Source organism: Somniosus microcephalus, unplaced genomic scaffold (genome assembly GCF_052327205.1).
Source record: "Somniosus microcephalus isolate GS21.2 unplaced genomic scaffold, FLI_Smic_1.0 unresolved_chr1, whole genome shotgun sequence".
NCBI classification, from domain to species: Eukaryota; Metazoa; Chordata; class Chondrichthyes; order Squaliformes; family Somniosidae; genus Somniosus; species Somniosus microcephalus.
The window spans coordinates 5,531,273-5,556,933 of NW_028225179.1; the positions used below are offsets into that span (position 1 = coordinate 5,531,273).

At 51.7% G+C, this 25,661-nt stretch overlaps 1 protein-coding gene across 2 annotated transcripts; it reads left to right on the forward strand.

The window, feature by feature from the left end:
• Nucleotides 1-1,640: 1,640 nt before the first annotated feature.
• Nucleotides 1,641-23,610, forward strand: LOC147093343 (uncharacterized). Of its 2 annotated transcripts, none has more exons than XR_015074690.1 (5): nt 1,641-1,708; nt 2,142-2,306; nt 10,504-10,645; nt 12,383-12,578; nt 15,968-23,610. XR_015074690.1 is itself a non-coding variant. In XM_085974281.1 (5 exons), the coding sequence occupies exons 3-5, from the start codon at nt 10,578-10,580 to the stop codon at nt 22,426-22,428; spliced, it is 351 nt and encodes a 116-aa protein (XP_085830407.1). In that variant the 5' UTR covers nt 1,657-2,064; nt 2,142-2,306; nt 10,504-10,577; the 3' UTR covers nt 22,429-23,610. The 2 variants fall into 2 exon arrangements, 1 of the variants encoding a protein (XP_085830407.1); XM_085974281.1 differs by having other exon boundaries at nt 1,657-2,064; nt 22,342-23,610.
• The last annotated feature ends 2,051 nt before the right edge of the window (nt 23,611-25,661 follow it).

Below are 25,661 nucleotides of genomic sequence, written 5' to 3' on the forward strand. Positions count from 1 at the left end.
CGGTTCCTACGCCAGAACCAGGAGTCACAGTCTAAGGATAAGGGGTAGGCCATTTAGGACAGAGATGAGGAGGAATTTCTTCACCCAGAGAGTGGTGAACCTGTGGAATTCTCTACCACAGAAAGCTGTGGAGGCCAATTCATTAAATATATTCAAGAAGGAGTTGGATATATTTCTTAAGGCTAAAGGGATCAAGGGATATGGGGAGAAGGCAGGGGCAGGGTTTTGAGTTTGGATGATTAGCCATGATCTCAATGAATGGCGGAGCAGGCTCGAGGGGCCGAATGGCCTACTCCTGCTCCTATCTTCTGTTTCTTTGTTTACATTATAACAGTAACTGCACTTCAAAAAGTACTTCATTGGCTGTAAAGCGCTTTGGGACATCCGGTGGTGGTGAAAGGCGCTATATAAATGCAAGTCTTTCTTTCTTCACTGGTCTCACCAGCGACCTCTTCTGGCTGCTGGCTGATTGACAGCCATGAGCCCGCGCATGCGCACACGGAGCAGCGGTTTGTGCCCAGTCCGGCACAGCGCCCCCTGCCGGTCACCAAGGGTAATAACCGCGCATGCCCAGTGGAGACCAACCCCCTCACCCACTCGGAGCTACGCCTGCGCACTCGGATCCTGCCAAACAGCGTCGGCGCGGGGCATTCCGGGAAAGGCCTTGGTGTCGGTTCCAGAGTCGCGATCGGTGACGCAAAGTGTGTTTTCTTCGCTCCGATTGGGTGGAGAATCGCGCGGGGTGGATCGGGAGAGAATAGAGAGAAATAGAAAAACATCAGACTACGCGAGGCCCCGGACCGAGGGGCGGCAGTTGGCCGCTTCACATGATCTTCTCAGGGACACGTGATCCGGGCCCGCGGCCTGATTGACGGGAGCCTCCGACTAATAGGGAGCGAGCGGGGCGGGGCTGGAGGATCGAGCCGGCGGCGGGTCCTCCAACCAATCGGGGAGCCCGAGGGGCGGGGCTAGCGGCATCCAGTGGGCGGGTCTGGAGGAGCGAGCCGGCGGCGGGTCCTCCAACCAATCGGGGAGCCCGAGGGGCGGGGCTAGCGGCACCCAGTGGGCGGGTCTGGAGGAGCGAGCCGGCGGCGGGTCTTCCAACCAATCGCGGAGCCCGAGGGGCGGGACTAGCACCGGCTGATTGTCTGATCCGCAGGGCAGCGAGTTTCTCCAGTCCCTTGTTCAGGGCCCGGGGAGGCTGTGGGCTTTTACTCCCCGCATTGGACACAAGGCTCTTTGTGTCAGGCATATGGTGACGTCGCACTGCAACTTTCCTCCCTCCTTTACAAAGATGGCTGCCGTTAACCTGGACCTGTATATGTTCCGATGTAGTCCTCCCAGCACTGGGAGCGGCAGTGATGCGTTCGTGCGACATAGCTCTACCGCGCAGGCGCAGAGCCGCTCCCTGTCCTCTCTCTCTCCAGCGCAGGCGCAGTGCCGTTCCCCTGCCCTCCGGCGCAGGCGCAGTACCGCTCCCTTACTCTCCCGCGCAAGCGCAGTGCCGCTCCCTTGCTCTCTCCCGCGCAGGTGCAGTGCCGCTCCCGTGCCCTCCGGCGCAGGTGCAGTGCCGCTCCCCTGCCCTCCGGCGCAGGCGCAGTGCCGCTCCCCTTCTCACGCGCAGGCGCAGTGCCGCTCCCCTGCCCTACAGCGCAGGCGCAGTGCCGCTCCCCTGCTGTGTGCTGGGCCGGGCGGCGCGGGTTGATCGGTGAGTGAGGGTTACAGGGCCAGCTCTGTGATTGAGGGAACTCGGCTCCATTCAGCACCCGGCCCGACAGCGGCTGCTCAGCCCCGAGTTTAGATGACAGCGAGGGAGGCTCACAGGGTCACCGCTCCGGGCAGTAACTCCGCATAGAAAATGGCGCATTTCCACCCAGAGCAGTGAGAATGGGGGAGCCTCAGGAGTCCGGAAATTTACTGTGAGCAAAATCTCCAAAGTAAACACACAGCCCCGCAACTGGGGATCTGAGGAAAATCTCCAAACTAAGCACACAGACCCGCAACTGGGGATCTGAGGAAAGGCACAAAATCAAACAAATACTCCGCCTTCACATTGGACTATTAGTAAGCAGATTAAAAGTCTACATTACATCATTTCACGCTTTCAATATTGTTCTTATTTTCTGCTTTGCCACAATTAGATCTCACGGTGAATGATGGTGTGATTGACGAAGGTGCTCAGCTCGAAGTAAACAGGGATTGTAGACTGAGGAACGACAGCAGGTGAACCAGCACAGGATTGTGAGCACCAACCGGAGAGAACCCTTCCGATTCAAAGAGCTTCCAGAGATCGACTGGGGAGCAAGGTAAGAGAAAGTCCCATTGACACAGATACACACTGGTCCTGGAGATGGACTGGGGAGAAAGGTCAGAGAGAATCCCATTGACTCAGATACACACTGGTCCTGGAGATGGACTGGGGAGAAAGGTCAGAGAGAGTCCCATTGACTCAGATACACACTGGTCCTGGAGATGGACTGGGGAGAAAGGTCAGAGAGAGTCCCATTGACTCAGATACACACTGGTCCTGGAGATGGACTGGGGAGAAAGGTCAGAGAGAGTCCCATTGACTCAGATACACACTGGTCCTGGAGATGGACTGGGGAGAAAGGTGTGGTAAACCACTGTTTGTATTCCACTGTGTACATGCCTGTACATGCCTCGGCTGACTTCTCCCACGAATCCAGGTATAAAGGTGACTGCTCCACAGCCCCTTTGTATTCTGAACCGGTCGACCACTCGAGGCACACCTTCATTCTCTTGTTAATAAAAGCCTGTTAATTACTCGCTTAATCTCAGTCTTTTGAGTTATTGATAGCGCATCAATTTTATTAACAAGATTTTATAATGGAGAAGATCCTCACACCAGCATGCCTAGACTTAGACCATCGGGAGGCGGACGCATCCACCAAGTTTACTCACTGGCTGAGGTGCTTTGTAAAATTCCTGATCGCCTCCGCTGAAACGGTCAAATCGGACGAGGACAAACTGGATGTCCTGACCTCCAAAGTGAACCACCGAGTGTACTCGGTCATCCAAGACGCGACCTCATACGCGGATGCTATCAAGCTCCTCAAGGACCAGTACACGCACCCAGTGAACGAAGTGTACGCCAGGCACCTTCTGGGGAGTCGTAAACAACAACCTGGAGAATCGACCAAGGAATACCTTCAGGCACTGTCTGTGCTTGGCCGGGCCTGTGGTTGTAAGGATGTAAAGGCCGCCGTGTACACAGAGGAACTTACCCGGGACGCTTTTGTAGCGGGCCATAGGTCCAATTACACCCGACAGCGACTGTTGGAGCAGAGTGACCTCGACCTCAACAAGGCCTCTGAACTCGCACTATCATTGGACGCAGCCTACTGGGGCATGGATGCCTACTCCTCTGCACCGTGGACGCCGCGGGGAACGACAGCCTGGGACACGGTAGGACCGTCTCATAGCGCCGTGCCACCCCAGCCACATCCCAGCAATGGCCCAACTACCGCAGCAGTGTCCCAAGGCCAGACAGCAGTGCCCCAAGGCCAGAAATGCTACTTCTGTGGCCAGGCCAAATACCCCAGAGCGCGCTGCCCGGCGAAAAATGCGATCTGCTCGGGCTGCGGGAAGAAGGGACACTACGCCAGCGTCTGCAGGGCCAAAGCCACCCCGAACCCCAGCAGCGCCGCGTGTGGGCCGTGCGGGCTGCCATCTTGGGCCTCCCCAGCCATGTGCGAACCACCGGAACAGCAGCCATTTTGGATGCCTCCAGCCACATGGGGATCATGGACGCCACCATCTTGGACGACAGCCGGGACGCAGCAGGCCCCCAACACCGCCTCATCTGATACCCGCAGCGACACACCGACCCCTACGCTGGCCTCCGTTACACTGGACCAAGCGAGACCGCACCAGCTGGCCAGTTCCACAATGGACATTAAGGTAAATGGTCACGAAACAATCTGCCTTTTTGACTCTGGGAGCACGGAGAGCTTCATCCACCCCGACACGGTGCGGCGTTGCTCTCTCCCAGTCCTGCCTGCGCACCAGCGGATTTCTATGGCCTCCGAGTCCCAGTCGGCGGACATTGGCGGCTACTGCGTGGTGACACTCGTAGTAGACGGGATTGTGTACGATAATTTTAAACTTCTGGTCCTGCCCGACCTCTGCGCTGCCGTTCTACTGGGGTTAGATTTTCAGTGCCACCTTAAAAGTGTTACGATGACGTACGGTGGACCCCTCCCCCCACTCACAGTCCGCAGCCAGCAGCTTCCAAATTGCCCGCCGCGCACCAGGTGCAACCTCTCCACACTCAGTCACCACCCCCCCAGTGTTTGCTAACCTCACCCCCGACTGTAAGCCCATCGCCACAAAGAGCAGGCGATACAGTGCCGGGGACAGGGTTTTCATTAAAACCAAAGTGGAGCGGCTTCTGAAGGAAGGGATTATTGAGGGCAGCACCAGCCCCTGGCGAGCACAGGTTGTGGTCGTTAAGACCGGCGAGAAGCAGCGCCTGGTCATCGACTACAGCCAGACAATAAATCGCTACACCCTGCTGGACGCTTACCCACTCCCCCGCATAGCTGATATGGTCAACCAGATCGCGCAGTACCGCGTCTTTTCGACCATTGACCTGAAATCAGCGTACCACCGGATCCCTATCCGCCCTGAGGACTGCCAGTATGCTGCCTTTGAGGCAAACGGCCGCCTCTATCACTTCCTTAGGGTTCCCTTTGGCGTCACCAACGGGGTCTCCGTCTTCCAAAGGGAGATGGACCGGATGGTCGATCAAAATGCGTTGCAAGCCACTTTCCCATATCTGGACAATGTGACCATCTGCGGCCATGACTTGCAGGACCATGACGCAAACCTCGAAAAATTCCTCTGCACCGCCAAACTCCTCAACCTGACGTATAACAAGGAGAAGTGCATATTCCGCACAACCCGCCTTGCCATCCTTGGCTGTGTTGTGGAACACAGAGTCATCGGCCTCGACCCCGACCGGATGCATCCCCTTATGGAACTCCCACTGCCTCAAGGCCCTGAAGAGGTGCCTAGGGTTTTTCTCTTATTACGCCCAGTGGGTCCCCCTACTATGCGGACAAGGCCCGTCCGCTGATCAAGTCCACCTCTTTTCCCGTGACGGCAGAGGCCCGCTTAGCCTTCCACCGTATCAAGGAAGACATTGCCAAAGCCACCATGCACGCAGTGGACGAATCCATCCCCTTCCAGGTGGAAAGCGACGCGTCCGACTTTGCCCTGGCCGCTACCCTCAGTCAGGCGGGGAGACCCGTGGCCTTCTTTTCACGAACCCTCCAGGGCCCGGAGACCAGACACTCCGCTGTTGAGAAGGAGGCCCAGGCTATTGTGGAGGCTGTGTGTCATTGGAGGCACTACCTGGCCGGTAAACGATTTACCCTGCTCACTGACCAGCGTTCAGTTGCTTTCATGTTTAACAACAAGCAGAGGGGCAAAATCAAAAACGACAAGATCTTGAGGTGGAGAATCGAACTTTCCACCTACAATTACGAGATCTTGTACCGGCCCGGGAAGCTCAATGAACCCCCGGATGCTCTATCGCGTGGCACCTGCGCCAGTGCGCAGATCGATAGACTGCGGGCCCTCCACAATGACCTCTGCCACCCGGGGGTCACCAGGTTCTTCCACTTCATCAAGGCCCGCAACCTGCCTTACTCCATTGAGGAGGTCAGGACCATGACCAGGAACTGCCAAGTCTGTGCTGAGTGCAAACCACACTTTTAATGACCAGACAGGGCTCACCTGATAAAAGCCACTCGCCCCTTTGAGCGCCTGAGCATTGATTTTAAAGGGCCTCTCCCCTCCTCCGACCGCAATGTGTACTTCCTCAATATTATTGATGAGTACTCCCATTTCCCGTTCGCCATCCCCTGCCCGGACATGACCAGTGCCATGGTCATTAAATGTCTGAACGACCTCTTCACCCTGTTCGGTATCCATAGCGACCGGGGCTCATCGTTTATGAGCGATGAACTCCATCAGTACCTGCTAGCTAGGGGTATTGCCACAAGCAGGACCACCAGTTACAACCCCCGGGGGAACGGACAGGTGGAAAGAGAGAATGCGACAGTTTGGAAGGCCGCCCTGCTAGCCTTAATGTCTAGGGGCCTTCCGACCTCCCGCTGGCAGGATGTGCTCCCCGATGCGCTCCACTCTATTCGGTCACTGCTCTGCACTGCCACTAATGCCACCCCTCATGAGAAAATGTTTGTCTTCCCAAGGAAGTCCACATCGGGGACATCGCTACCGCCATGGCTGACGTCCCCAGGGCCGGTCCTAGTGAGAAGACACGTGAGGACCCATAAAACGGACCCCCTGGTCGAGAGGGTCGACCTCCTCCACGCCAACCCCCAGTATGCTTACATTGCGTACCCGGACGGGCGGGAGGACACAGTCTCCATAAGAGACCTAGCACCCTCGGGGGCCGCAGTAACCCACTACCCACTACCACCCCCCCGCCACGATCCGATATCCAGCCCCAGCAGACGGCAGGCCTGGGCCCCGCGACCCGCTCGACATCTACGAGGACTACACACCAGTGCCCCAGCCTACGCGGGACTCGACGCCGGAAGCCTCACTACCCCTGCCGTCGCCACGTCGATCACAGCGGCAGACAAGACCCTCCGGAGAGACTCCAATACACTAACTTTTAATACACTTCACCCCGCCGGACTCAATTTTAAACAAGGGGTGAATGTGGTAAACCACTGTTTGTATTCCACTGTGTACATGCCTGTACATGCCTCGGCTGACTCCTCCCACGAATCCAGGTATAAAGGTGACTGCTCCACAGCCCCTTTGTATTCTGGACCGGTCGACCACTCGAGGCACACCTTCATTCTCTTGTTAATAAAAGCCTGTTAATTACTCGCTTAATCTCAGTCTTTTGAGTTATTGATAGCGCATCAAAAGGTCAGAGAGAGTCTCATTGACTCAGATACACACTGGTCCTGGAGATGGACTGGGGAGAAAGGTCAGAGAGAGTCCCATTGACTCAGATACACACTGGTCCTGGAGATGGACTGGGGAGAAAGGTCAGAGAAAGTCCCATTGACTCAGATACACACTGGTCCCAGAGATGGACTGGGGAGAAAGGTCAGAGAGTCCCATTGACTCAGATACACACTGGTCCTGGAGATGGACTGGGGAGAAAGATCAGAGAGAGTCCCATTGACTCAGATACACACTGGTCCTGCAGATGGACTGGGGCGAAAGGTCAGAGAGAGTCCCATTGACTCAGATACACACTGGTCCTGTAGATGGACTGGGGAGAAAGGTCAGAGAGAGTCCCATTGACTCAGATACACACTGGTCCTGTAGATGGACTGGGGTGAAAGGTCAGAGAGAGTCCCATTGACTCAGATACACACTGGTCCTGGAGATGGACTGGGGAGAAAGGTCAGAGAGAGTCCCATTGACTCAGATACACACTGGTCCTGTAGATGGACTGGGGAGAAAGGTCAGAGAGAGTCCCATTGACTCAGATACACACTGGTCCTGTAGATGGACTGGGGAGAAAGGTCAGAGAGAGTCCCATTGACTCAGATACACACTGGTCCTGTAGATGGACTGGGGAGAAAGGTCAGAGAGAGTCCCATTGACTCAGATACACACTGGTCCTGGAGATGGACTGGGGAGAAAGGTCAGAGAGAGTCCCATTGACTCAGATACACACTGGTCCTGTAGATGGACTGGGGAGAAAGGTCAGAGAGAGTCTCATTCACTCAGATACACACTGGTCCTGGAGATGGACTGGGGAGAAAGGTCAGAGAGAGTCCCATTGACTCAGATACACACTGGTCCTGGAGATGGACTGGGGAGAAAGGTCAGAGAGAGTCCCATTAAGAACATAAGGAGCTGGAGTAGGCCATACAGCCCCTCGGGCCTGCTCCACCATTCAATAGGATCATGGCTGATCCGAACCTAGATTCACGTCCACTTCCCTGCCCTCTCCCCGTAACCTCTAATTCCCTTATCTGCTAGGAAAATGTCTATCTCCGTTTTAAATTTATTTAATGTCGCAGCTTCCACAGCTCTCTGGGGTAGCAAATTCCATAGATTTACTACCCTCTGAGTGAAGAAGTTTCTCCTCATCTCAGTTTTGAAAGGGCAGCCCCTTATTCTAAGATTATGCCCCCTAGTTCTAGTCTCACCCATCAGTGGAAACATCCTCACTGCATCCACCCGATCAAGCCCCCTCACAATCTTATATGTTTCGATAAGATCGCCTCTCATTCTTCTGAACTCCAATGAGTAGAGTCCCAATCTACTCAACCTTTCCTCATACGTCAACCCCCTCATCTCCGGAATCAACCGAGTGAACCTTCTCTGAACCACCTCAAGAGCAAGTATATATTTTCTTAAATATGGAAACCAAAACTGCACGCAGTATTCCAGGTGTAGCCTCACCAATACCCTGTATAACTGCAGCAAGACTTCCCTGTTTTTATACTCCACCCCCCTTGCAATAAAAGCCAAGATTCCATTGGCCTTCCTGATCACCTGCTGTACCTGCATACTAACCTTCTGTGTTTCATGCACCAGGACCCCCAGATCCCTTTGTACTGTAGCACTTTGCAGTTTCTCTCCATTTAGATAATAACTTGCTCTTTGATTTTTTCTGCCAAAGTGCATAACCTCACACTTTCCAACATTATATTGCATCTGCCAAATCTCTGCCCACTCACTTAGCCTGTCTTTGTCCTTTTGCAGGTTTTTTATGTCCTCCTCACTCACTGCTTTCCCTCCCATCTTTGTATTGTCGGCAAACTTGGATTTGTTGCACTTGGTGGGGTGGTAAATAGCAAGGAGGGTAGCCTCAGTCTGCAGGACGATATAGATGGGTTGGTCAGATTGGCAGAACAGTGGCAAATGGAATTTAACCCTGAAAAGTGTGAGGTGATGCACTTTGGAGGGACTAACAAGGCAAGGGAATACACAATGAATGTTAAGACCCTAGGTAAGGCGGAGGGTCAGAGGGACCTTGGTGTGCATGTACATAGATCCCTGAAGGCAGCAGAACAGGTGGATAAGGTGGTTAAAAAGGCATATGGGATACTTGCCTTCATTAGCCGAGGCATAGAATATAAGAGCAGGGAGGTTATGATGGAGCTGTATAAAACGCTGGTTAGGCCACAGCTGGAATACTGTGTGCAGTTCTGGTCGCCACACTATAGGAAGGATGTAATTGCATTGGAGAGGGTGCAGAGGAGATTCACCAGGATGTTACCTGGGCTGGAGAGCGTCAGCTATGAAGAGAGACTGGACAGGCTGGGTTTGTTTTCCTTGGAGCAGAGAAGGCTGAGGGGGGACCTGATTGAGGTGTACAAAATTATGAGGGGCATAGATAGGGTAGATAGAAAGGAGCTTTTTCCCTTAGTAGAGGGGTCAATAACAAGGGGGCATAGATTCAAGGTAAGGGGCAGGAGGTTTAGAGGGGATTTGAGGAAGAACTTTTTCACCCAGAGGGTGGTTGGAATCTGGAACTCACTGTCTGAAAGGGTGGTGGAGGCAGAAACCCTCACAACATTCAAGAAGCATTTGGATGAGCACTTGAAATGCCAGAGCATACAAGGCTACGGACCAAATGCTGGAAAATGGGATTAGATTAGACAGGGCTTGATGGCCGGCACGGACGCGATGGGCCGAAGGGCCTCTTTCCGTGCTGTATAACTCTATGACTCTATGACTACAGTTCATTCTATGACACCCACAAGTTGTGTACTCAAACGGAGCAAGCTTGGGGTTTGATGTGGTAGAAGGCGAACGAGATGAGAACGGAAATAATCTCGAGTAAGAAAAGGCCCAAAAATTAAACAGTCTGGAACAGAACATCAATTCGTCTTCTCTTATCATGGAGCAATCAAATATTTGACACACTGTGTGTTTGAAACAAAACTTATTTATTCCCTGAAATAACAACAGAAAATGCTGGAAATACTCAGCAGGCCAGGCAGCATCCGTGGAGAGAGAAACAGAGTTAACGTTTCAGGTCTGGGACCCTTCATCAGAACTGGAAAAAGCTGGAGATGTAACAGATATTACTAAGGTAAGAGGCAGGAAAGTTATCCTGGGTGGATCGGAAACACGAAGGGTGGAAGTTCAGTTGGAATCCACGTGGAATAAGTTGGAACCGGAGACAGTTGCTGAGGAAAGAGATGTGGCTGTGAAACCGAGTCTTGGAAAATGTTGCAAATGGGGATGGCAAAATCATACAGCATGAAAAATGGGAGTAAGGGTTAAAGTTTGAAATTGTTGAACTCAATGTTGAGTCCAGAAGGCTGTAAAGAGCCTAATCAAAAGATGAGGTGCTGTTCCTCAAGCTTTATTTATTCACTATTTAAACAGAATATTAATCTCCAGCGCAGATACAGGAGTTATTAAGATCAGCAGAAACAAACCATGACTACTAGAATGAACACGGTTCAGTCCTCAATCTGATCACAGTAAATCATGTTCCATTCACTAATCTGGTCTTTTACCCAGCATTCCCCGCGGTGGCCCACGTGCCGCACCCAGCCTACGAGAGCCCAGCGCGCAGGCGCGGGAGAAGCCGGTATATGGAACATGCGCAGTGCGTTACTGGAGATGGAGAGGAGCTGAAGCCGGGAGGGCGATGGTGCGGCGGGTAAGATTCGCGACGAGTGGAGTAATGGACCGGTAGGTGGGTGGGGCGGCTTCATAAACAACTCGTGCAGGAGGCAAGCCCCGAATAATAAGCTGAAGATCCCGTGTTTGCAGTGGCGGGGATTTCTTCCCCTTACAGGCCCAGGTTAACGGCAGCCATCTTTGTAAAGGAGGGCGGAAAGTTTCAGTGCGACGTCACACTATGCCTGAGACAAAGAGCGTTGTGTCCAATGCGCGGAATAAAGGCCCAAAGCCTCCCCAGGCCCCGGGCCCTGAACAAGGGACTGGAGAAACTCGCTGCCCTGCGGATCAGACAATCAGCCGGTGCTAGTCCCGCCCCTCGGACTCCCCGATTGGTTGGAGGACCCGCCGCCGGCTCGCTCCTCCAGCCCCGCCCACTGGGTGCCGCAAGCCCCGCCCCTCGGGCTCCCCGATTAATTGGAGGACCCGCCGCCTGATCGGTCCTGCAGTCCCGCCCCGCTCGCTCACTATTGGTCGGAAGCTCCCGTCAATCAGGCCACGGGCCCGGTTCACGTGTCCCCGAGGAGATCACGTGCACCGTCCAGTCGCCGCCGCTCGGTCCGGGGCCTCGTGGACTCTGAGGTTTTTCTATTTCTCTCTTTATTGTCTCCCGATCCACCCCGCGCGATTCTCCACCCAATCGGAGCGGAGAAAACTCACTTTGCGTCACCGATCGCGACTCTGGAACTGACACCAAGGCCTTTGCCCGGAATTACCCGCGCCGACTCCGTCCGACAGGATCCAAGTGCGCAGGCGCAGCTCCAAGTGGGGGAGGGGGGTTGGTCTCCTCTGGGCATGCGCGGTCATTACCCTTGGTGACCGGGAGGGGTCGCTGTGCCGGACTCGACCCAAACCGTCGCTCCGTGTGCGCATGCGCGGACTCTCGGCTGTCAATCAACCAACTGCCAGAAGAGGTCGCTAGTGCGACCAGTGAAGAAAGAAAGACTTGCATTTATATAGCGCCTTTCACCATCAACGGACGTCCCAAAGTACTTTACAGCCAATGAAGTACTTTTGAAGTGTAGTCACTGTTGTAATGTAGGAAATGTGGCAGTCAGTTAGCGCACAGCAAGCTCCCACAAACAGCAATGTGATAATGACCAGGTAATCTATCAACAGTGACTTCTTCATTGTAGTACTTCATTGGCTGTAAAGCACTTTAGGATATCTGGTGGCACTAAATAAATGCAAGTCTTTCTTTCCTGAAATAATGCCATGGGATCTTTTACATCCACCTGAGAGAGCAAACAGGGCCTCAATTTAACATCTCATCCGAAAGACGGCACCTCTGACAGTGCAGCACTCCCTCAGCACTGCACTGGAGTGTCAGCCTGGATTTTTGTGCTCAAGTCTCTGGAGTGGGACTTGAACCCACAACTTTCTGACTCAGAGGCGAGAGTGCTACCCACTGAGCCACTGGCTGACACTAAAGAGCAAGCAGTTCTGACGAATGGTCATCGACCTGAAACGGGACGGGCAATTGTAGAGCAGGAGGGAGAGTGCGAGGGCCATGAGCACATGCGCGGGACTCAGAGTCAACAGAGTGCTTTCTGGAGCGCGGGAGCTTGTGGGTATTACAGCCGCCATTACTGCTGATCCTTTCAACCAACCTGTGCAGCAGCTGGGGCCTGAAAATCAGCTTCACTGCCCCTAGGTTCGGAAAGGGGAAAATTAAACAACAGTTTGCCTCTGATCCTTTTCTGATCTCAATTTACAGGGTTATAGAAGTGGAGCAGTTACAGGCGGGAAGCTCAGACCAAACATCACGTCAAGATCTGACAGAGTCACTCGATTCATCAGGACCTGAATATCATCGGCCTTTGCACATGGAAGGAGAGAGCAGGGATTGCAACGCAGACAAACTGCACACGTGTTCAGTGTGTGGACGCGGATTCAGCCGATCGCCTGACCTGGTGAGACACGTGCACCGTCACACTGGGAAGAAACCGGGTAAAGGTGGGGACGGCGGGAAGGGCTTCAGTTCCCCGTCTGCATTGAAAGTTCAACGGCGCAGTCACACCAGGGACAGTCTGTTCACCTGCTCCGTGTGTGGAAAGGGATTTGTTTGTTCATCCCACCTGCAAACACACCAGGGAGTTCACACTGGGGAGAGACCATTTCAGTGTCCTGACTGTGGGAAGAGCTTTAAAAGCGCTCAGTATCTGAAGGGACACCAGCTTGTTCACACTGATGAGAGACCATTTCAATGCTCTGACTGTGGGAAGAGCTTTAAAAGCCCCAGGGAGCTGAAGGTACATCAGCGAGTTCACACTGGGGAGAGACAATTCACCTGCTCCGTGTGTGGGAAGGGATTCGCTCGGTCATCCAACCTGCTGGAACATCAGCGAGTTCACACTGGGGAGAGGCCGTTCACCTGCTCTGTGTGTGGGAAGGGATTCACTCAGTCATCCAACCTGCTGACACATCAGCGAGTTCACACTGACGAGAGGCCCTTTAAATGTTCTGACTGTGGGAAGAGCTTTAAAAGCTCCAGGGAGCTGAAGGGACACCAGCGAGTTCACACTGACGAGAGGCCCTTTAAATGTTCTGACTGTGGGAAGAGTTTTAAAAGCTCCTGGGAGCTCAAGAAACACCAACACCTACACACTGGGGAGAGGCCATTCAGCTGCTCTGTGTGTGGGAAGGGATTCGCTGATTCATACAACCTGCTGGTACATCAGCGAGTTCACACTGGGGAGACGCCGTTCACCTGCTCCGTGTGTGGGAAGGGATTCACTCATTTATCCAACCTACTGAGACACCAGCGACTTCACACTGATCATAGAATCTAACAGCACAGAAGGAGGTGATTTGGCCCATCGTGTCTGTGCCCATCGTGTCTTTGAAAGAGCTTTCCAATTTAGTCCCAAACCCCAGCTTTATCCCCAGAACTCTGCAAACTAGTCCTCTTCAAGGACTCGTCCAATTACTGTTTGAAAGTTCCTGTGAAACCTGATTCCAGCATCCTTTCAGATGGTGCGTTCCAGATCTGAACAACCCTCTGTATGAAAACAATTCTCCTCATTTCACCTATAGTTCTTCTAGTAACTATTTTAAATCTGTGACCTTTGGTTACCGACCCACTTGCCAGAGTGAACAGTTTCTCTCTACTTGCTCGATCAAAACCCCTCATCATTTTGAACACCTCTACTAGGTCTCCTCTTAACCTTCTCTGCTCTAAGGAGAACAATCCCAGCTTCTCCAGTCTCTCTACATAACTGAAGTTCCTCATCCCTGGTACCATCCTGGTCAACCTCCTCTGCACCCTCTCCAAGGCCTTGACATCCTTCCTAAAGTGTGGTGCCCAGAACTGTACACAAGACTCCAGCTGAGGCCAAAACCCTGCAGCTGTACAAAACCCTGGTTAGACCACGCCTGGAGCACTGTGAGCAGTTCTGGGCATCACACCTTAGGAAGGATATATTGGCCTTGGAGGGAGTGCAGCGTAGGTTTACTAGAATGATACCCGGACTTCAAGGGTTAAGTTACGAGGAGGGATTACACAAATTAGGGTTGTATTCCCTGGATTTTAGAAAGTTAAGGGGTCATCTGATCGAAGTTTTCAGGATATTAAGGGGAACAGATAGGGTAGATAGAGAGAAACTATTTCCGCTGGTTGGGGATTCTAGGACTGGGGGCATAGTCTAAAAATTAGAGCCAGACCTTTCAGGAGTGAAATTAGGAAACACTTCTACACACAAAGGGTGGTAGAGGTTTGGAACTCTCTTCCGCATACAGCAATTGATGCTCGATCAATTGTTAATTTTAAATCTGAGATTGATAGGTTTTTGTTACCCAAAGATATTAAGGGATATGGGCCAAAGGCGGGTATATGGAGTTAGGTCGCAGATCAGCCATGATCTCGTTGAATGGCGGAACAGGCTCGAGGGGCTGGATGGCCTCCTCCTGTCCTATGTTCCTAACTAGTGATTTGTAAAGGTTTAGTGTAACTTCCTTGTTTTTGTTTTCAATGGCATTATTTACAAAGCCAAGTATCCCATACGCTTTCTGCACCGCCTCACCAACTTGCCATGGCACGTTCAAAGATTTGTGAAGAGGGACCCCCGTCAAAATAGTCCCATTTAGATTATACGGCCTCTCCCTGTTGTTTCTCACAAAGTGCATCACTTCACACTTATCCTCATTTAATTTCATCTGCCTTGTGTCTGCTCATTTCACAGTCTGTCTCTATCCTCCTGAAGTCTGCTACTACTACACTCACAAAACTTGGCAACATAGTAAATAGTATCATCTGTAAACTTTGAAATTGTTCACCTATACCCAAGTCCAGGTCATTTATATATAACAAGAAAAGCAATGGTCCTAATTCCGACCCCTGGGGGAGCCCACTGCATACTTCCCTCCAGTCAGAAAAACATCTCTCAGCACTGCTCACTGCCTCCTCTCCCTTAGCCAATTATATACACAAATTACCATGAGCCCTTTAATTCCCTCTGCTTCTATTTTCAGAGTAAGTCTCTTATGTGGTATTTTATCAAATGCCTTTTGAAAGTCCATATATACAACATCTGCTGCACTACCTGCATCAACCCTCTGTTACTTCATCAGAGAACTCAATCAGGTTAATCAGACACGATTTACCTTTAACAAATCCATACTGGCTGCCCCTTATTAATCCATGCTTCTCCAAGTGAGAATTAATTTTGTCCTTGACAATGGTTTCTAGTCGTTCACCCACCACTGTAGGGGTCGTAAAATCCCCTCAGCCCCCGAAGATCGGGAAATATTAATCCACATCGTGGACGAAGACTTGCGTGATTTAAATTGTCTCTGGGTTGGACAATGTTTTAAAAATACCCAGGACTGCAAAAGGCTGCGTTAAAAAGCTCGTAAGCTAGGCAGCACTTGGACACTGGAATCAAAGAACTTTGTGAAAATCGCACACTTTAAGATTGTACATTTTATTAAAAGATGTACTCTTGAGTTTTGGACTGTTTAAATTGCCCAGGGCATAAAAATGGCTGAACAGACCTCATGGAAACAAAATTTTAAAAGGCAGCAGAAAAGGACAGCCAGGCTGTTAGCATATGAAAAGCTCAGCGCTGCCCTGGAGTAAGTTTGAATGGAGCCCGAGCTGTCAGTCACCCTGTGGTATTGGGCGGGTCTGATAACCTACAAGCTGCTTGTTTACACTGGGGAGTAGCCCATTTGAATCAGCCAATCATCGGACGGCAAGCACAATGGGTTGTTAACACACATCCATTCACTGAAATTGAATCTACTACGTGATGTCTCCATGTATGAATGGAGGAAGTTAAAAGCCCTTCTCTTGTGTATTCAGACTTTTCGGCGCAAAATTGCGCACGGACCTTTTCGGCGCGAAAACAGCAGGGACTCCCAGGGTATAAAGATTAAGCCCCTTTTTTTGTCTCTTTTACTCTTTGGGCTGCAGGTGAGCAAGGCTTCTGACCCACTAGCAAGACCACCTAGTGAGAAGTAAAGGGGTGGTAATTTAAGGGAAATGTTGCTAAGATTGTATGGTTAACATTGTAGCCATTTATCCCTCATTTTTGCCATCTGCCTTCCCCTGTTAAGCAATTTTACCGTGATTACTTTGATCATGTGGTGTAGTTTCTTTAGTTTTAATAAAATTTGACTTTCTTGCATCCAGACCATTTATCCGTTTTTAATATATCATTAATTATAAGTTCCTCCAGTCAGAACTGGAGGGAGGGTTTTTAGCGATTCGAAACCGCTGATTGAAATTGGTCACCGTGCAGTGGCAAAGGCTGCCTGACCAGGTAAATTACCGTAAACCAGGTAAAGGATGCCCACTTACGAATTGGCGACCGCAGCAGGACTGGAGGCAATTTTTGATATGATAAGTGGTCTGGATCTGGAGAAAGCATCAGTTCTTGCTTTCAGTCTGTGGGTAGCCCTGCAGAAGTTAGCGGCAGCATGTAAGCTGACCTATTATAGTATAGGTGGCTGGGTTAAGAAGGGTGAGATGAGGGTGCGGGAGGAGGTTACAGAGGCCAAGAATCGGGAGTCAGAGTTTTAAAAATGCCAGGCGGAGGCAGAATGCCTCATAAGAGAGGTGAATGAGGCCAGAGATAGTGGGATGAGGGTGTGGGAAGAAAATGCACGCCTCACACTAGAGGTCACAAAATGCCAGGCAGAGATAGAGCGCCTTGTGCAGGAAGTCACAGAGGCTAGGAACAGTGAGATGAGGCTACAGGAGGAAAATGCACATCTCACCCAAGAAGCTAGTGAGGGCAAAAGCCACACGAGATAGCGTTCCTAAAGTGCCAAATTACAGAAGCGAAGAGTAACGAGATGAGACTGTGGGAAGAGAATGCCTGCCTCACCTCAGAAGTAACAGAGCAGGAGGAAATGGTTAGGGAGGTAAAGGCAGCTTATAAGCTAGCCTGCGAACAAAGATTTAGTGGAGCAGATCATACCATATGTAACAGAAAGATAGAGGCCTAGAAATTCGGTGGGGTTAGCGCCCAATTAGAGGCGTTAGAGGGCCATGCGCCGGAATTATAGCCGCGATCGAAATTGCGTTGGGCCCTACCATCGGCGTTAGCTGGTAGCGCTGCGCCGGCACCGATGACGTCATCGGTGTGCGCAGCGTCCCAGTTGCCGTGGTAACGCGGCCGGACGCCCAAATTCAGTTGCGGCCGCCTCGCCCGTGGCAGCCGCAACCAACGATTGTTCAACGGGATGTTGCAGCACGTAGCGCCGACGCATTAAGGTGGAGCGGCGGCCGGCCGCTTTCCCGGCGGCCGCCTGCCCGCACCTCCCTCCCCGGACTCCTCCACCACCCCCCCGCGGCACTGATGTGTGTGGCCCGCGAGCCCGGCACTTCTCCGAGGTGCTGGGCTCATTTGTCGGGCGAATCAACTGGTCAGCGGTCGGCTGCAGGCAGCTCCTCCTTAACAGAAGGAGGAGGCCTGCAGTACCCCAGCCTGCCGCACCGCATCGGGTGCCGCAGCGGGGGATTAGCGCCGCAAACCTGCATTCAGCGCCCATAGCGAGGCGCTGAAACCCTCCATTAGCGCCCGCAGCCGTCTGGGCGCGGGACAGCTGAATTTTTGGCGGGCGCAGCGGCAATTATCGCGGGCGCAAAATTTTGGGCGCAAAAGCCCTGGCGGAGGCAAACCTAATTTCTAGGCCAGAGAGTTTGGGTATGGAGTTATTAAGGACTAAAGGGATGGTATGTCTCATAAGTCCGAAGGGAAGTCCGTCGGACAGTACCAGCAGCCCAAATCAAACCGCCCCACAGGCAGCACCCAGAACAGAGCTGGCTAGGGAATTAGAGATCCCAAGACAGCAGCCCACAGCTCCAAGTTTTGAGGAGCTCTGGCAGCAAGAAGGGGTGGACAATGGGGTGGTAGGAGAATGCCAGCAGGTCCCACTAGGCAGGCGGGGACCAGGACCAGTGTACCCCCTTCGACAACGGAGGTACAGTCCGCCCGTTAACGATAATGACCCAGGGGCTGTTCAGTATACCTATCTGGTACCCTATGATACCCAACAGCTCAGAGGCCTGGTGAAACATATTCCCCTGCTCTCCGAAAAGGGAAACCCTCAATGCACTTCCAAGAGATAGAACAGGCAGACTGTGTTAACGGCTGTGATGACGAAGAGAAAGCCAAAATGTTGCTTTTCTCTGTAGATAGTAAGCTCTATCTGACCCTTTCAGATGAGGCTAAGAGAGGGCAGAAGGGTTTTGAGGACCTAAAGGAGGAAACACTGGAAGCCATGGGTGCGAACGACAGCAGTCCGTTCGATCGCATAGGGAAAACTCTGCAGAAGGAAGGGGAGACCCCACAGGCATTTTTAGACAGGCTGTGGCCAGTCTACAACAGTGTGTATACAGGGGGAGAAGGTAGGGCACACCTGAACCAGCGGCAGCGGACCCAATGGCTTCATTGCCTGGTGTCCAATTGCCTGCCCCAGATAAAAGCAAAGGCTGATACTTGGTTTGACCACCGAGACCCCCTAGCAACCGAAGAGACTGTAATCCGGCAGCTCACGGTAGCATATAGGAACGGTAGGAATAGTGGGACACACCAGCAAAAAGGTAAGGTCATAGAGAGTCATAGAGTTATACAGCACGGATAGAGGCCCTTCGGCCCATCGTGTCCGCGCCGGCCATCAAGCCCTGTCTAATCTAATCCCATATTCCAGCATTTGGTCCGTAGCCTTGTATGCTATGGCATTTCAAGTGCTCATCCAAATGCTTCTTAAATGTTGTGAGGGTTCCTGCCTCCACAACCCTTTCAGGCAGTGAGTTCCAGACTCCAACCACCCTCTGAGTGAAAAAGTTCTTTCTCAAATCCCCTCTAAACCTCCCGCCCTTTACCTTGAATCTATGCCCCCCTAGTTATTGACCCCTCTACTAAGGGAAAAAGCTCCTCAGCATCCATCCTATCTATGCCCCTCATAATTTTGTACACCTCAATCATGTCCCCCCTCAGCCTCCTCTGCTCCAAGGAAAACAAACCCAATCTGCCCAGTCTCTCTTCATAGCTGAAGCGCTCCAGCCCCGTTAACATCCTGGTGAACCTCCTCTGCACCCTCTCCAATGCGATCACATCCTTCCTGTAGTGGCGACCAGAACTGCACACAGTATTCCAGCTGTGGCCTAACCAGTGTTTTATACAGTTCCATCATATCCTCCTTGCTCTTATATTCAATGCCTCGGCTAATGAAGGCAAGTATCCCATATGCCTTTTTTACCACCTTATCCACCTGTTCCGCCGCCTTCAGGGATCTGTGTACTTGCACACCCAGATCCCTCTGACCCTCCGTCTTGCCTAGGGTCTTACCATTCATTGTGTAGGTCCACGAGGTTAAACCTGGGGCTCAATACAAGAAAGAGTGGCGCCAGGCGGGGAGCCGTCCCTTCCAGAACAAGGTCACTTGTTACAGGTGCGGGGAGGATGGCCACTGGCGCAGGGATTGTGAAAAGTCTGGGAGAGATGATAAAGCCAGGACCCCAGAGGCCCAACTCAGAAGGCAGAGACAGAAACTTCTCCCGATACAGTCGAGTCCGTCATGGAGTCGATAAAATCTTTCCTCAGGGCCAATCAGAGAAAGGTAGCAGCCATCAGTGGTGCTGCAGCCCCCTCGCCCACCTCTGCCTCCCCACAATGACTGGAGCCCGCACAGCCTGTCCGTCTGTGTAATCTCCGGTATGATGAATGGAAGAGACCGCTCGTACAGATGGAGGTAGAGAAGGTTACAGGGACTTATCTATTGGATACGGGAGCATCATGCACCGTGATCCATACGGATAATCCCACCACCTCACCTCTGTCTAACGGGGTTCCATACATACTATCGGGATTCACCGGTCAGGAGCAGGCGGGGGTAATTTATGGGCAGGCAGCAGACAGCATGGGGAAGCAGCATCGGAATAACCGGCTGCTGCTCGAGCCTAGCAAGAGCCACCAGTGGGAGATAGGAGACCTAGTGATGGTAAGAAACTATGCCCAGGTGGGAAGTTTAGAGCCACTCTACATGGGACCCTATAGTATAGTTGGTAGGGCCAGCCCCATGGTCTATGCAGGAAAACTACCCCGGTGCACAAAGTGGTTCCACGCCAACCAATGTAAATTGTATAAATCTGACCATACAAGTTCAAGTTCACAGGCTGTAAAGACAGGCGCTGTGGCTTGTTTCAAGGGAAAAGTTGTCCAGCCCACCAATTGGGACACTTCCCTGCCCCAGTGGGACCTAAGTTTTGGCCAAAGTTTAAATTTGAACCAGTTATTTAGTTGAGAAACAGAGAAACCGCAGCCTGAGAGTAGAAATCTGCAGGCTGCTGCGAGTTCATTCACAGAAAATCGCTTGGGGGGCTCCAGGGAGGAGCCGCCTTTTGAAGAGACTGCCTGCTCATGCGTAGTCGCTGGCCTGGAGACAGGAATTCCCCAGTCTTTTGAACGGCCTGTTCGCGCAGGTGCAGTTCCTCAGCCCGTGACCACAGCAGCTCCTCTTCAGTTTTCTCGCGCAGGCGCAGTCGCCTGTTTAAAGGGACAAGCTTCCCAGCCCACTTCTAGTGTGGTTCCCCCTATGGTGTGGGACTCTGGGAGGAAGGGATAGCAATTCCTCTTGCAGGGGACATATGGAAGGAGCTGGTACCAGGTTTGGACCTGGAGAGGAAGATTTTCAGCCACCAGCAGCGGGTGGTGAGGGGATACCTGCCCCCAGTACAGGAGTGGGTAGGGAAAAGGAGACAAACCCGGATTACTGGCAGGCTGCCAGATATATTAAACAGTGCGGGCTGTTTGCATCAGGGGGAGAAGGTTCCCAGCCAGCTAGGGCTGTGACCCAGGCTCAGGGTCCATCAGCCAAAGTTTCCCCCAGAGAGACGCCCCTCAGAAGGCCTCAGCGGGTCCACAAGCCCAAGGTAAGATGGTCACCAGAGTACCCGCCACAAAGAGCAATCTCCCGAGCCCGGGAGGAAACAGATCACAGAGGTCCCCAACTAGCAGCCATAAGCTGCCAGGGACCGGAAGCAGGAGGCAGTCCAGCTTTGCTGCAGGCAGCAGTAATCTGCGACAGTGACACCAGAGATTAACCTGGCCATCGGGAGATGGGCGGCATTTGTATTATAGCTTTGTGTTAAGTTACCAATGTTTATAGCTTGCTTTTAAGGTGTTTAAATTTTAAGTTTAGAATGTAACTAGTAGTTTTAAGTTTAAGTTCAAGGTTTAAGTTTATAAGTGTGCCAAATGCTTGTATTTTGGTCCGAGGTCGAGGGACCCGACCACGTCTCCACCTAAGACAGCAGGTCAGTGAGAGACCTGGCTGCATGTCCTTTTAAGTTCTTTTGCAGGAGAGTGGACAAAGGAGCAGCCCTGTTCGCCCAGCCCGAGCTGGGCATCGAATGAAGATATGGTTATACAGAATGTTGGGGATCACCTCGCCACTGGACGAATCCAGGAGGAGACCCCGCAGCGACCTTCGGGAGAAACCGGACAGGGTCCGGAGGAACCTGCCTATTCATCCTACGTGGAAGAGATGGCCCCAGCTAGGTGGGGCACGGTCCCAACCCAGCACTATCTTGACCGAATTTCACTTGCGGGAGACCTCGCTATTGAGGAGTCATGGTGGGGAAGCGCGGACGCCTTGTCAGACAGGGACGCGTTCCCCGGGAGCGGGTGGTGGTGGCCCGGGAAAGATTGTAAAGGGGAGGGGGAGACGCAAGAGTCACGCGGGTGCGTTCGGGGAAGGGAGGGACTCACCCGGGGCTCACGGGTAAAGTTAGAGTGTAAGTGTGGCTGGGAAGGATGAGTGGGTGGCCGGATCTGGGATCCAAGTTTGAGTGTGGGGCCAGTGAGAGCCGCCACACAGGCACCCATCATTTTCTGCAGCCAGTCGAGGGAAGACTGGAGGGGGAGGGACTGGGAGTCACAATCCCATACTCCCCGGTCTCGGTCTGTGAAACATGAGAGGTACCCCGCCTCCACAAAGGGACAAGGGAACGGCTCGGGGCTGGCGGATCAGACATCAGTGTAAAATCCATTCTGTATGTTTTAAAAGTTTAAGACCATTAAAGGGGGGGTGGAAGGAACATTTACTGCCTGGGTGGGAGGAGCAATACTCACTCAAATTTCGCGACCCATCATTGGCACGTGATGGGGTTTATTTCAACGTTTTGTTTCAAATGTTTAATGAAGATTTTTGTATTTTGTTTTACAGTTCCAAGCGGTGCAGAGGCGTAGGACCCTCTCCATGCTTGGGATCATTTTGATTACATTGTATAACCAAGATTGCAACATTTTGTAATATGTTATAATGTAACAAGTGGTGCAGGGGTATTAGACCCCTTATTGTAACATTTTGTAATTGATGTATCTGTAGAAGCCTACCGTACCATGGTTTTTCTCGGATTTGAGGGGAATAGACGGGTCGGGGAATCAGTGATAGGTAGCTATAGGTAAATACAGGGGATGATTGTTTGTGGGGGGTCAGAAAATTTTGCTCACTTCAAGAGGATACTACAAGCAAGTTGGAAGTATCCAAGGGCGGAATGTAGGGGTCGCAAAATCCCCTCAGCCCCTGAAGATTGGGAAATATTAATCCACATCGTGGACGAAGACTTGTGTGATTTAAATTGTCTCTGGGTTGGACAATGTTTTAAAACATACCTAGAACCGCAAAAGGCTGCGTTAAAAAGCTCGTAAGCTCGGCAGCACTTGGACACTGGAATCAAAGAACTTTGTGAAAATCGCACACTTTAAGATTGTACATTTTATTAAAAGATGTACTCTTGAGTTTTGGACTGTTTAAATTGCCCAGGGCATAAAAATGGCTGAACAGACCTCATGGAAACAGAATTTTAAAAGGCAGCAGAAAAGGACAGACAGGCTGTTAGCATATGAAAAGCTCAGCGCTGCCCTGTAGTATGTTTGAATGGAGCCTGAGCTGTCAGTCACCCTGTGGTATTGGGCGGGTCCGGTAACCTACAAGCTGCTTGTTTACACTGGGGAGTAGCCCGTTTGAATCAGCCAATCATCGGACAGCAAGCACAATGGGTTGTTTACACACATCCATTCACTGAAATTGACTACTACGTGATGTTTCCATGTATGAATGGAGGAAGTTAAAAGCCCTTCTCTTGTGTATTTGGACTTTTCGGCACGAAATTGTGCACGGACCTTTTCGGCGCGAAAACAGCAGGGACTCCCAGGGTATTAAGATTAAGCCCAGGAAGTCCTCTGCCCCCTTTTTAGTCTCGTACTCTTTGGACTGCAGGTGAGCAAGGTTTTGACCCACTCGCAAGACAATCTAGTGAGAAGTAAAGGGGTGGTAATTTAAGGGAAATGTTGCTAAGATTGTACGGTTAACATTGTAGCCATTTATCCCTCGTTTTTGCCGTCTGCCTTCCCCTGTTAAGCAATTTTACCGTGATTACTTTGATCATGTGGTGTAGTTTCTTTAGTTTTAATAAAATTTGACTTTCTTGCAGCCAGACCATTTTTCTGTTTTTAATATATCATTAATTATAAGTTCCTCAAGTCCGAACTGGAGGGGGTGGGGGTGGTTTAGCGATTCAAAACCGCTGATTGGAATTGGTCACAGTGCAGTGGCAAAGGCTGCCTGACCAGGTAAATTACCATAAACCAGGCAAAGGATGCCCACCTACACCACTGACATTAGACTGATTGGCCTGTAGTTACCAGGTTTATCCCTCTTCCCTTTTTTTAAACAGGGTGTAACATTTGTAATCCTTCAGTCATCTGGCACCACTCCCATATATCTGAGGGAGACTGAAAGATTGTGGTCGGAGCTTCTGCTATCTCCCCACTAGCTTCCCTCTGCAATCTAGGATGCATCCACCTGGACTGGGTGACTTGTTAACTTTGAGTGATGACAACCTATTTAGCACCTCCTTTCTATCCATTTTTATCCAATTTCTCTACTCCCCCCTCCTCTACTGCGACATTAACTTCATCCACTTCTTTTGTGAAGACAGATGCTAAGTACTCATTCAGTACCTCAGCCACGCCCTCTGCCTCCATATGATGAGCTCCTATTTGGTCCCTAATCGGCCCCACCATTCCTTTAACTATCCTTTTACTTTTCATATGTTTATAAAAGATTTTTCGGTTCCCTTTTACATTACCCACTAATCTTTTCTTGTATTTTTTCCTTTGTGTCAGCTGTGGCTCAGTGGGTAGCGCACTTGCTCTCTAAGTCAGAAGGTTGTGGGTTCTAGTCCCTCAACCAACATAACAAAAACAGATTACCTGGTTATTATCACAATGCTGTTTGTGGGAGCTTGCTGAGCACAAATTGGCTGCCGTATTTCCCACATTACAACAATGACTCCACTTCAAAAGTACTTCATTGGCTGTAAAGAGCTTTGAGATGTCTGGTGGTCATGAAAGGCGCCATATAAATGCAAGTCTTTCTTTCATATATCCTTTTTCAATTTCCCCCCACTCTCTGTATTCTCCTGGTTTTTGACTGTATTCTGTACCTGACATTTGTCATAAACCTCCTTTTTCTGTTTTATTCTAATCTCGATATCCTTTGTCATCCAGGGAGCTTGAGCTTTGGACGCCCCATCTTTCCTCCTTATGGGAATATGCTTGGTTTGTACCTGGTGTCAAATTTTGTTTTATAATGCTCCCGTGAAGCACGTTGGGACATTTTACTACGTTAAATAAATTGTTGTTATTGTCTGAAACTAACAAATTCCACAGAGGAAAAATAACAGTATTTTTACTCCCAAATATTAAATATTTTGTTCCACGAGATTTATCTGCTTTTATTGATGAATTTAAAAAGTCTCTATTAAAACCTGAGCCAGTGTGTTGTGAGACAAAGAGCCTTGTGTCCAATGAGGGGAATAAAGGCCCACAGCCTCCCCTGGCCCCGGGCCCTGAACGAGGGACTGGAGAAACTCGCTGCCCTGCGGGTCAGACAATCAGCCAGCGCTAGTCCCACCCCTCGGGCTCCCTGATTGGTTGGAGGACCCGCCGCCGGCTCGCTCCTCCAGCCCCGCCCCGCTCGCTCCCTATTGGTCGGAAGCTCCCGTCAATCACCCGGGCAGTGTGAGCTGAGCATGCGCGGACCTTGGCAGCTGCCGCTGACACATCAGGTGAGAGAGCTCAGGGAGCGGGTTAATGAACCCCAGGGGAGGCTGTGAGATTCTCAGCAGCTCAGCTCTGCTCGGTGCTGCGTGAATGGGCTGCCCCACACCCCGGCTGCTCATGGGGAATGCCAGTGCGGTGGGCCCAGTGCAGAAGGCCCAGGGTGGAAGACCCAGAGGAGAGTGTCCTAGGTGGGAGGCCCAGCACGGAGGAGCCCAGGCAGGAGGCCCAGCATGGAGGACCCAGAGGAGAGTGTCCTAAGTGGGAGGCCCAGCACGGAGGACCCCAGGCGGGAGGCCCAGCATGGAGGACCCAGGGGAGAGTGTCCTAGGCGGGAGGCCCAGCACGGAGGACCCCAGGTGGGGGGCCCAGGGTGGAAGACCCAGAGGAGAGTGTCCTAGGCGGGGGGCCCAGGATGGA